This window comes from Drosophila novamexicana, unplaced genomic scaffold (genome assembly GCF_003285875.2).
Source record: "Drosophila novamexicana strain 15010-1031.04,08,12 unplaced genomic scaffold, DnovRS2.1 tig00000009-arrow-pilon, whole genome shotgun sequence".
NCBI classification, from domain to species: Eukaryota; Metazoa; Arthropoda; class Insecta; order Diptera; family Drosophilidae; genus Drosophila; species Drosophila novamexicana.
Genome location: NW_020824766.1, coordinates 3019649 through 3031794, shown reverse-complemented (window position 1 = coordinate 3031794; position 12146 = coordinate 3019649). Strand labels below are relative to the sequence as shown.

The window sequence follows — 12146 nt, the reverse complement described above, 5'->3', positions numbered from 1 at the left end:
GCTTTGAGAGCAAAGTTGGGGTAACAGGAAAAGCTTTTGAACTGGAATTTTTTGTAGTAGTTTGTATTTTATTCATAAGTGTTTTGCTCTATTGCTTTGAAATGTATAAAATGTAAAATACTCTTTTTAAAGCTGTCCAAAAGGAATTTGAAACAATTTGTGTTTTAATTTGAATGCATTAAACAATTGCACCGGACATCATTTCGTACAATAACAAAAATGCGCTGCATTTAAATGTTTGGACTTAAAGAAAAGGCGTACATTAAATCAAATTTTGGGCATACAAAATGAAGAGGAAAATAACAAAAGTGCTATGTTTAAATGTTTACAATATCGTATATATATAAACAATATCAATACCAATATCAGTTATGTTCAGACGTTAAGTAAAATGCTTTGCTTATCCATTTTCCATTTTCCATTACTTTTGCTTAGTTAGGTGAGTAATTTTGTTAAGTTTAGTTTTAAGGTGTTTTGTTTTTAGTTTTGCTTTCTTTTTTGTTGTCTTTAGTTTTGCATTTATCAACTGGTACAATTACGAAACATTAGTTTAGTTGCTTTGACAATTAATAATTCAATGAAGAGTTCGCCCTAAACCTGACCCATATCATCCACAACCAGGGCGCAGAGCACGTACATCATGCCGGCGCTGAGCAATGCGGTTACCGGCACGGTAACAATCCAGGCGTACGCAATGTTCCGGAACAGATGCCAATCGACGCTGCCGTCCTCCATCGGGGCGGGCACAGTGCCCGCCTGTGCCGGCGCCTCCGGCTGCGGTCCCAGCCCCTTTTCGTGCTCCTGCCGCTGTTGCTTGCGGCCCGCGGCACTCACATGACCCACAAAGACCACCGAACCGACCTTGCAATGTGTCGTCGAAATGGGCAGACCTATCTTGCTGGCCAGCAGTACGGTGATCGCGGCGCCAACCTCAATGGTGAAGCCACTGTAAGCAGAGCAATAAAAAATTAACTTATTTACATTTTTGAAATATATTCGAGTACTCACGTTGATGAGGTGATCTTTGTTAAATCGTTGCCAATGGTTTCGATGACCCGTCGTCCCCACAGCCAGAGACCCACGGAGATGCCAATGCCACCGTAGATCAAAATATAAATGGGACTTTCGGCCTTCTGCATAACGGAGCCCTCGCGATAGATCATATAGAGGGCGATAAGTGGTCCGATGGCGTTGCTAACATCATTGCCGCCGTGCGCAAAGCTGCCAAAGGTGGCCGTCAGTATCTGCAGGAATGAGAAGAGCATGGACACCTCCTGCGTTTCCTCGTTGCTGCTGGCACGTCGTCCGGCCGCACGCTTAAACTCCTCCTCCTGCTCGTTGAGCGCTTCCTTGCTCTCGATGAGCGGCACCTTGCTGGAATTCGGTGACAAGGTGGTGCTGATCATTAGGTCCAGACTGCCAGCACTTTGCACAACTTGCAGATTGTTATTGGTGACGGTGGCATTTGGACTGGCGCTGGCATTTGGATTTGCACTGCCAGCGGCTGCAGCTGCATTCGCAGCCAGTTGCTGCGACTTGTGCTCCTCCTTGGGTGACTGGACACGCTTGAAGCACTCCTGAAGTTTGCGTCCGTTTTGCTGGTGCTGTAAATTCTGCTGCTCGTCGATGTAGTTTAAGCTGGTGACAGTCAGATCGGGATTATCGAGGCTGGCCTTGCCCAGCAGATCCTCAGCCTTGCGTATGATCTCCGGATCGATTTTGTAATCCTCGGCAGTCGCATTGTTGTTTTTGGCCGCGAGGCCGTAAGGCGCTAGCTTAAAGGTCTTCGGCGAATTGTCGCTAAGCGAGACCAGCTCGGTGATTTCGGCAATAGCCGGCAGTGGTTTACCCTCACTAACAAGCGAAAGCGGACGGCGCTGCTTCTTGGGGCTGCCGGACGGCGAGGATTCTATAAGATTGAACCAAGCGCTGAGTAATTGCTTTTGCTTTTGTGCTGTGGGTGCACACTTACCCACAGAGTCCTCGAAATTGAACTTGACCGGATTCTGTGCGCGTAGCTTTTTGGCAATGGAGCGCCGCTGCAGCGGCACCACCACCAGCTGCGTCAGCAGCGCCACCAGCAGGGACAAGCCCACGCTGACGGTCAACGCTATCCAAGTGGGAATGTTGTCCATATAAAGCACTGCAGAGGACGCACACAAATTGATTAAGTAGGAATTTAAGCAATTGCAATTAGCTTAGGCAGCTTCTACTTACACTTGGGACCGTCCAGAATCACGCTGATGACATTGATGAAGAATGTGACGCCGTAGAAGATGGGCAGCGAACGGAAGCCCGCCTTCAAGGGCTCCTGGGCGCGCAATATGAAACGGCGTATGGTCAGAAATAGTAGAATGCTCACCAAGCCGCTCAGCACCGGCGAAATGAACCACGAGACGACAATAGTGCACAGCGTTGTCCACTTTAGACCCTGGACGCCGCGTGCCACCAGCGAGAAGCCAATTGTCGACCCAACAATGCTGTGCGTGCCAGATATGGGCAACTTTAGAAACGTCGCCACCAGCAGCCATATGGCGCTGCTTGCCAATGCCGACATGCAGCCCAGCATAAGCACCTCCTCGGCGCCCTCGTACAGCGTCACCTCAAGTATGCCCTTTCGCATCGTATCGGACACCTTGTAGCCTGCAGGAATACACAATAAAAGTGGCTTAATTCCAGGAATATTAACTTGAATTATGCTTGAGTTATGCACTAGGCATTTGAATAACTTATTTTAGACTTGTTTTGGGCCTTACCAATCAAAACTGCGCCCGAAATTTCACAGACCGTGGCCAAAACGCACGCCTGACGTATGGTTAGAACGCCGGAGCCGACGCTGGTGCCAAAGGAGTTGGCCACATCGTTTGCTCCGATGCCGAAGGCCAGGACAAATGCAATTAGAAAGCCGATAATGACCATCCATAGCAAATCCGGCGAATAACTCTCCATAGTTGGTTAATTCAAATGTTGTACTTCTTAGAGAAAACTCACTTTAAACTAACAACAACAAACAACTGTCTGTCTGTCTGTCTGTCTGTTCGTCGAACCTTAACTTTTTGAACCGATTTGTGGTGCAGAGGAAATGAAATGTTTGGGCAAATTTGAGTGCAAAAGAAACTATAAAATACAATTCTACAATAATAATAAATTATAGACGAAACAAATCTTAATTATTAATAATTGAAAAATTCTTTTCAAATATTTTCTAAACAGCCATATTTGCGCTTAGACTTCATTGTTGTTATTTTCATAATGAAAATTAAAGTACAGTCGCGTTTATGGACACTAACAAATGCGCACGCACGATTCTAATCGTTGAAAAAAAAAAAACCAACCGAAAACTGTTCGTGTTGATGGAACCCCTAGGGTCTATTTGAGCCTCCCTCTCAAAGCTGAAGCAGTGCTCAGCTCGACTTGCCTAAAAGTATGCAATAAATTACGTAAGCCTAAACACAAAACAGTGTGCGACAACACTGGACACCAAATACTGACTCAGTGCGACAACACTGGACACTGAATACTGACTCAGTGTGACAACACTGCACACCAAATACTGACTCAGTGCAACAACACTGGACACTAAATACTGTTTAAAATATTAATAATAATAATAAGTTAATAAAATGATACTCTCTCGCTCTCTTCCCCTCTCCCTCTCACTCTCTCTCTCTCAACTGTTTACAGCTTGCAGCTGACCAAATTTCTAATTGGGAAAAACTTCTGATTGGGCAAATGTGAACTCCGCTTGTATGTTAAACCCCTTGATGCACTCGAATGAAAAGCTTCAATTGGGTTTTTCCTCTGGCAGCTGCAGTTGTTGCTCTTCTTCTTGTTGTAGCTGTAGTTGTTGTATTTGTTTGTTTTAGTTGCTGTTCGAGTTGTGGAGTTGGTGTTGTTGTTGCAGAGAAGTTTCTTGTTATGTTGAGTAGCAGCTGATGGTAGTCGACTTGGTAAACTGCAATTGGATTCGGTTAAAGTTCATGTTAAAATTTAAACTGAAGACTCTCTCACATACCTGACGTTTAGGACAGCTATATTGTTTCCACGTCAGAGAGATATTCACCATGTCTGCAAAAGAAATTGAATATCAATAAATGCACTTGAAAAATATTCAAATTAAAGTTAATTATCAGCACCAAATCAGAACGGACTACCCCTAATGCAGCTCGCGTTATAGAAAATCAAATGAAATGACAAAACACATTCGCATTTCATTGAATCTGGCCGCAACCAGTTCCGGCTTTGTTCTTGGTGTGCTTTTCAATTGGAAAGTAAATTGAAAAAAATTGCATATTGTTTAAATTGGCGCAATTTCGTTGTATATTTAGGCCGCGCCCCACGCCCCACTGAACACGCGCCACAAATACTTTGACCGGAATGGGCGGCCAGCATATATAATATATATATATCTGTATAAAGTTAATGTCAGGGCAATTCTAAAGAAATCGGCTATTCATGCTCGTAACTGCCTTTGTTCAAATAATACTGTGTTATTTTTAATGAGCCTTTAATGGATCAGATTAGATCATTTGTTTCTTTCATGCAAATCAGCAAAAGATTATAATTAAACACAGAAAATTCAAGGAATTAGAGCTCATCAAGTATTTCTAGAGTTGTAAGCACAAGCTAATATAGGCATTTCCAGGTAAAGTTCATCATGTGAAAATAGTAAGAAAATATTATTTTCTGACATAAGAATACTATTTTATATATTACCCGGCCTTGCTCGTGCCAATACAATTCACCCAATTCCCGAGCGTAGAAAACTTAAACGCAGTCATTATACCCTGTATATATATACCCTGTGTAATACCCTGTGTAACGCTTAGAAGGAGACATTTCCGAACCCATAAAGTATTCAAGTTCTAGATCAACACCAAAAGCCGAGTTAATGTCGTCCGTCTTGAAACTTTGCATAGATCCTTGTTTCTGTTGCAGGCAGTACAATTGTCGAAAACGGCCGAATCGGGCCACTATATCATATAGCTGCCATAGGAACAAATAGTCCCAAAATAGGTTCTGTATGAACAACTTTTTTGTTTATCAAGATATCTTGACCAAAGTGGACGTCTATAAGCTTCAGTATGCTTCCTACATATATGCAAAATCTTATCAGAATCGGACCACTATATCATATAGCTGCCATAGGAACAAACAGTCTATAAATAGGTTCTGTATGAACAACTTTTTTGTTCATCAAGATATCTTGACCAAAGTGGACGTCTATAAGCTTCAGTATGCTTCCTACATATATGCAAAATCTTATCAGAATCGGACCACTATATCATATAGCTTTCAGTAGAACAAACGGTCCTAAAGTAGATTCTTGTAAGAGCAAATTCTTTCTATGGTAAGATATCTTACCCAAGAAATGTTTGATACGCATTTTCCACTGAGCAAGAGTGGATTCTGCAAAAAGTGTGAATCCAATCTCAAATGAATGTTCATAAGAAAATTTCGCCAAATCTTTGAACCCCATTTCTACCAAAGAGAAAAGGATTTTCCGAAAACTGCGATTTTGAAGAGAGATCTTTGCAAAAATGTTTAAAGCCGATTAGTTAATAACAAAGAAATGTATTTCGGGTGGAATTTTCAAAGCCAGTCTCAGCACATAAGACAACTATAATGAAAAGTCCAGAAAAGTCTAGGGTTTGTGCTGTGCATTGATCACCAAAAGTTGTATATATAGAGAAACGAATTTATCGATATAAACCAAAAATTTGAAGAGAAAACTGGGCACAAGAAAAGTATCATAAAAAACGTATTTTCAGTTTGAAGAATGAATGATTATTGTATAAGCCCAACTAATGCGATTTCTTCGGGAATCGCGTAAAATATTCACAGTTCAAATTGTTAATTTGGTACGGTACATTATCTACGCAAAGTAAAGGGTATTAAAGTCGTGTGCTTGACACAGAAAGCCTTAAATAAAATATCGAAAATGCAAGCACCTTTCTCAGTTATTTTTATTTTATTGTCAATTTTTTCCTGTTCACGCGGAGAATACAAAACGACAAAATGGCCACGTAAGTAAACGAGCTGAGAAAGGAATATCGTAGAAATAAATAAAGTTGTTTGCGTTTTCGAATTGCCTTAGGTTATCCCAATAAATGGTGTCGCCTCAACTATGGACCATATCTCGGCGGCAGATGCTAAAACAAGCTCAACATGTTATTTACCAAGAAATGTATTTTATAACTGGATATGCTACATTCTTAGCTCATACCAATAAAATAATCCACAATCTATGGCATATGTGTGTGTGCCTATAAAAATTGAATACAACCCGAAGGAGTGACTAAATGTATCTAAACAATGGCGCTCCTCACACAAAGGACCTCTCTACCCCAAGCGGGCGGGGCAGGTGAGCGAGGGGCATGCGCTGGTAGCCCGGCCAGGACAATGCCTGTGCGCCTGCTCAAGGTCGTGACTTCGTTTAAGTTACGTTGACATATGCTCGCAAAATTTCCATAAGCGAACACCCTAGTTACGCCCCCGCCCCCGCCCCCTTGCCAGGCAGCAATTACGGCGAGAACTTTTCCATTACACTGATATAACCGAGGTTCAAAACACGTAAGAGTGCTCATACCTGAATGGGAGTGCCCGACTAGGAGATACCCTGTGCCCAACATTGAAATCAAACTTTATTCTATAGAAAAAAACATATGCATACTGCCTGTTACGCAGAGAGTGCGTCCACCTAGGTGGTAGAGCCAGACTTGGAGATACCCTGTACCCTTAACTGAGATTCCGTCAACACATCGAAACGTTCTCCTTTACATTAACATAGTATGTCTGTTACACAAGTGGCTCAAACACACATAAATGTGCTGCCACCTGGATGAGAGTGCCAGACTTGAAGATACCCTGTACCCAACACCGAGTTGCCGTCAACACATTGAAACTTTCTCCTATACAAAAAGAACATATACAAACACACTGCCTGTTATAAACGAGAAATGCGCCCACCAGAATGGGAGTGCTAGACTCGGAAATACCCTGTGCCCAGCACCGAGATGCCGTCAACACATTGAAACTTGCCCCTACACAAAAACGTATTCCTGTTATATAACTAGCTCAAAACACGTAAAAGTGCTCGTGCCTGAATGGTAGTGCCCGACTAGGAGATACCCTGTTCCCAACACCGAGAAGCCCTTAACTCAATGAAATTTCCATAGCTAAATTGTCTGTTACACACATTTAGCCAAGTCTTGTATACACCTTTTACTCAGCTTCAAAGGGTATCATAATAATTGGCAATTTATGGCGTATTTTGCAATCATTTGGCTAAAAATAAATACAAAACACGCAACATTTGCCGGTTTTAGCAGCACTGCAGTGCAGTCAGAACTGTTCAGAGGAGAAAGGGGCATAAATTCAATATTTGCCTGACGTCTCAAAAATAAACAAACAAAACAGATATGCAAACATGACTTTGATATATCCTGTATTTGCGGAAACCAGGTAAAGAATTGTGTTGAAACTAATTTCGATAATAAATGCAGAATTATAAAGCACATTATGTGCAATGAATTTATTTAGTTCAAAAACTCATATGCTTTATCTAAATCCAAGACGTTTACGGCTTTTTATCGAACACAGGGTATGGCATGGAACTAAAATAACACTGAGCATTATGACGATCCAATAAAACAGAAATAAAAAAACTGTTTCATACACACGCATTAGTCAGTATGGGGTATGCACAGTGTGTCGATGCCTATTTGCATTGAACCAAATCAAATTCAAGAAATTTCTAGATTTGTTATTCCGCACTTCAAATAAGAAAAGTATTAATACCCGTTAAATTGATAACTACCGCCATAATGTGGGCCAGTAAATACCAGAATATTGCCCAATTATGTGCGGAAATGACCTTTAATTGCCGAAATGTTGGCTAAATGTTTGACAATAAATGTCTAGAAGTTGACCAATATTTACTTGAATATTAGCCACTTAATTGGGGGAAAATGGCTAATAAGCGCCATGATATAGGCCAATTTTATGTCGCAACGATTTTAAGAAAAAATTCTTTAATTTGTTTGTCAAATTATTAACTTTTCACTCGAAAGATTTCTAATTTTATTAAAAATGTACTAATATCGAAAATGTATTACTTTGTTTGTTTTTCATATAAAAACCATGAATTTCTTATGATTATATTCCAGATTAAATAATTTTTATAGACCATTTTAATGTTGCATTACATAAGTAAAAATTGAAAATGTTCAAACTATTTTCTGCAACAATTTTAATATTCTCTAAGTTCTTTTTCACCAAAAATTAGTTGCTCAAAAAAAAAATGTGTAACTACAAATGATTCTACAATTAATTCAACAGAACTCGTTCCACTGTGCGTGTATAAATTACAGTTACTACCCTTTTTTTTTATGAAAACCATGAATTTCTAATGAATATAATCATAAAATAAATAAAAAAGTTGAAAATTCTCAAACTATTTTCCGCACCAATTTTAATACTCTAATACTTCAAGTTCTTTTTCACCAAAAATTTAGATGCTCAACAAAATATTTAAATACAAATCTTTCTACAATTAAATCATCAGAGCTCGTCCCACTGTGCGTGTATAAATTACAGCTATTTCACGTTTCATACGTTTCCCATTCGCATCTATGCAAATAATATTAACACTGAATTGAATTGTAGGCTTTCTGCACAACAGACGTCACACGTTTATTTTTGCGTGTCTGCGAAAATCTGATAGGGTGGCTAGGGGGGAGGGGGGTCAGTTACTGTCGCTGTCAGCCTTGACATTGCCAACGGGGAGAAGTGCAGCTAATTCAAATATATTGATTTAATTTGCCGCATTTCAGCAAGAAGGAATCTCCGCTTGTCCAGAAACCGGCTGCAGCGAGTCCCAGGTAAAGGCATTAACTCGTGCGTTTTTTTTTTTTTTTTGGATTGGGGGAGGTTTTATTTTTATTTATATTCTGTTCTTTTGGTGGTTGCAACTGCAAGTTCAAGGTCGTGTCGAAACCCTGGTTGCTTTCTTTTGTTTGTAATCAAAACAAAATTAAACTGGCAAGCAGCAGTCGCTCTCAAACTGTGCACAGTGAAGCGCATGCAAATCAATAATACAGAATTGGAAATGCTTTCATCTACGCCTGGCTGAGCTGCGCGAACTGTCTAAGTAATTAACAAGCACGTGCAACATAAAGTGCAACAACAACAACAACAACAACAGCTGTAAATGGGCCGAAGGCCTCGATTCAATTAAGTGGAAATTCTCCAGCGTGCAGCGAGCAGCAGCTCAAAGGGAATACGTACTTAAACAAGCCATATTTATTGGCCATCAGTTACATCAGTTTCTAAATTGAACGTGCTCGTCCATCAAATCAATTCGACTGAAGTTCAATAAGGTCTTCAATTTGCGAGTGCAACTCAACTGTTAAAAGGAGGAAAAAAAACGTTATCGAGCAGCCCAATTAAAAAAAACCCTCAGGTGAGTCAGACTTAAAACGTTCCCTTTATAGGAATACTTTTACCAAGAGTTGGTAATTTCCGCCCACTGTGCAGCGAATTAAAGGTATTTTAAAATATTGCCCTTCTATGCGATTCTCATAAGTTCATGTAAGCCTTACAGGTCGTTACGCGTTGATAGCATGTAAAGAGTTGATTTAACTTTCTTTCTCTCTCGCGCCATCTCTCTCTTTCTATCTATCTCTCCCTCTCTCTCTATCTCTCTCTCTCTCTCTCTCTCTCTCTCTCTCTCTCTCTCTCTGTCTCTCTCTCTCTCTCGGTCTCTCTCTCTCTCTCGGTCTCTCTCTCTCTGTCTCTCTCTCTCTCTGTCTCTCTCTCTCTCTCTATATATCTCTCTCTATCTCTCTCTCCCCCCTTCACTCTCCCTCTCTCTCTTTCTCTCTCTCTTTCCCTCACACTTTCTGTTTCTCTCTACTCCCTTTCTCTGTCCCATTTTACTCCTCTTTCCTTCCCCAGCTCTTATACTAACATTTGCCTTAAACTCTTATGATTGCGATATATGTTATCTTATATTTGTTCCGTTTTCTGCGCGGCATACACACGAGTTTATCGGCTGATATGAAAACGCGTGCGAAACCAAAGAACAAAACAACAACAAAAAAGGTTTATAGCAGCGTGCAAAAACAACAGCACAACAAAAAAGAAGGCAGCGACGCGGGCAGCATGCTAAACTTCTTATTGAAACTACATATATATATGTACACATACGCACACACACACACACGAACATACTGGCGAGTACCTAATCTTCATGCATAGAGGCAACAGCCTGGTAACAGCGAAAGCGTAGGCGGGGCAGAGCATAAGAGAAGAAACGAAAGCCAATACGAAATGAATTAAAAGTCTGTAGATGAAAGCCAGCGTAATTCAGATAGATCTAACCAATATCCGTTAGGTGCAAAGTATTCAGCAGAAGAGAGAGAGAGAGAGAGGCAGAACGAGGTGAGCATAACGAATGTTAACTGTACTTTGTCACTTTGTCAACAGTTTGAACTGCATCGGCAAAATTGAATTATGGTCTGTCCTTCTGCCAGCAATTGCCTGCGACCTTGTTGGGGTGGTTGCTGCTGCTGCTGCTGCTGCTGCGACGGCTGCTGCTGCCAATTGTTTTGTTTACTCGTGATATCATACGTGCAGAAATTATTACTTGTTTGCAATTGAAACTCATACTCACACACTCATACAAACATGTATATGTACACATGTATTCGTGTTTGACGCAAGCCAAAGGAAATTAATTTGAAATATTTCTTCTGTACACACACATGTGCGCATATACATATGTATGTGTTCAGCAACCAATAGACCAATACAGTTTTACAGCCACTGTTTCGGCAGCGTGTCGAACACATTTTGATGCCCGCCGCATGTTTGTCGCTCGTGTTTCATGTTTATATTGTTGTTTTTAGTTTTCTATACATTTAAAATTGTTTTGGTTGTGCTCAATCGTTAAGTGTGCACAGTTTGGGGTTTTGTGTGTACCAATTCGAAATGTCCAATAAGAAAATCTGTAACATTTTAAGAGCTCTGCAAGACAGAGCGGCACGCGTGATTCATGCCAACTAGTTCTGGGGTTTGGGTCGGGCGACAAGGGCTTAGCACAGGGATGACCAAATATTTTGCAGGCCAACGAAATTCATCTGATTGGAATATGTTAACTAGACAGGGACAGCGAGACAGGGCTGTGTTGTTGTTGTTGTTACAGCAGCTGCGACGCAACAATAAAACAACAACACACTTAAAAACAGCTGCACATGGCAACAGCGCATGTGGAACTGTAAGATTTGTGTATATGCTGCTCTACTGCCCGCAAGGACAATAACTGTACCAGAGATAACAATAAAAATGTGCAAATTTCATTAGATTTGCGATGCAAGAGGAAGAACAAAATCTATGGCTAACATTTTCTTGGTCTCGTGCCTTTCAATTTCTATATCATTTATTGATTTTTCCGGGGCAAACAAATGCAATTTAAATGTTAAAAACGAGTAGACGCCTAACTTTTTTTTTTTTTTTTGCTAATAAATGTAAGTATTTATGTATAAGCACAAACCCACACACATGCACGCAGTCTCCCACACACGACAGGAACACACACACACACACACACAGACAGTATGCACACGCGGGCTTATGAAAAAAGACACGCGGCGCCAGAAGGACTAAGCAAGGATACACAGGCGACTATATACATACACCCACTTATGTACACACACTTATTAAACTTATCCGCTACTCCGTTGGTCTTTGACAACAAAAATGTTTACTGGCTAGAGCGCTTGGCTGCAATCAAGTTGTTAATTATTTGCTTCTTTTCGGGTACTCACTTGAATAGCGACACTTTTTCAAATCACAATTTATTTGACGAGAAATTGAAGCGTGATGAACGCGCGCGCACAACTACGACCGCCGGCTTGCTAAAAATGACGATAGTTCTTCATTATCGATATGCTTATATCGAGAAAATGTTAACAGCAGAATTCATTCATTTAACAGAAAACTCCACCAACCGATATGTCGATTGCTAAAAATTTGTATATTAAATTGTGAATAGCTTACAAATCTTTACATATATATATATATATATGAATATGTGGTACGACGTTTTATCAATAGCTGCAATTCAATTCAAATGTCAGCGATAT

The 12146-nt window shown here is 40.5% G+C and overlaps 1 protein-coding gene and 1 long non-coding RNA gene across 2 annotated transcripts; one reads left to right on the top strand and one right to left on the bottom strand.

Moving 5' to 3' along the window:
* Nucleotides 1-70: 70 nt before the first annotated feature.
* Nucleotides 71-11908, bottom strand: LOC115768070 (sodium-dependent phosphate transporter 1-B). Its single transcript, XM_030712530.1, has 7 exons — nt 11829-11908; nt 4016-4068; nt 2757-3955; nt 2218-2643; nt 1973-2143; nt 1009-1909; nt 71-946 (listed from the first exon to the last, which is right to left on the bottom strand). The coding sequence occupies exons 3-7, from the start codon at nt 2947-2949 to the stop codon at nt 592-594; spliced, it is 2046 nt and encodes a 681-aa protein (XP_030568390.1). The 5' UTR covers nt 2950-3955; nt 4016-4068; nt 11829-11908; the 3' UTR covers nt 71-591.
* Nucleotides 5926-6253, top strand: LOC115768075. Its single transcript, XR_004018468.1, has 2 exons — nt 5926-6026; nt 6098-6253. It is a non-coding gene; the product is annotated as an uncharacterized LOC115768075 (long non-coding RNA).
* Nucleotides 11909-12146: the final 238 nt, after the last annotated feature.

What these genes read in the sequence shown, in the direction of transcription:
- LOC115768070 (XM_030712530.1), bottom strand. Translation starts at nt 2,949, where the DNA reads ATGGAGAGTTATTCGCCGGATTTGCTATGGATGGTCATTATCGGCTTT. An exon ending in CAATTTCGAGGACTCTGTGG is followed by an intron (nt 1,910 to 1,972) that starts GTAAGTGTGCAC and finishes TCAATCTTATAG; the next exon opens with AATCCTCGCCGTCCGGCAGC. An exon ending in ACAAAGATCACCTCATCAAC is followed by an intron (nt 947 to 1,008) that starts GTGAGTACTCGA and finishes CTCTGCTTACAG; the next exon opens with TGGCTTCACCATTGAGGTTG.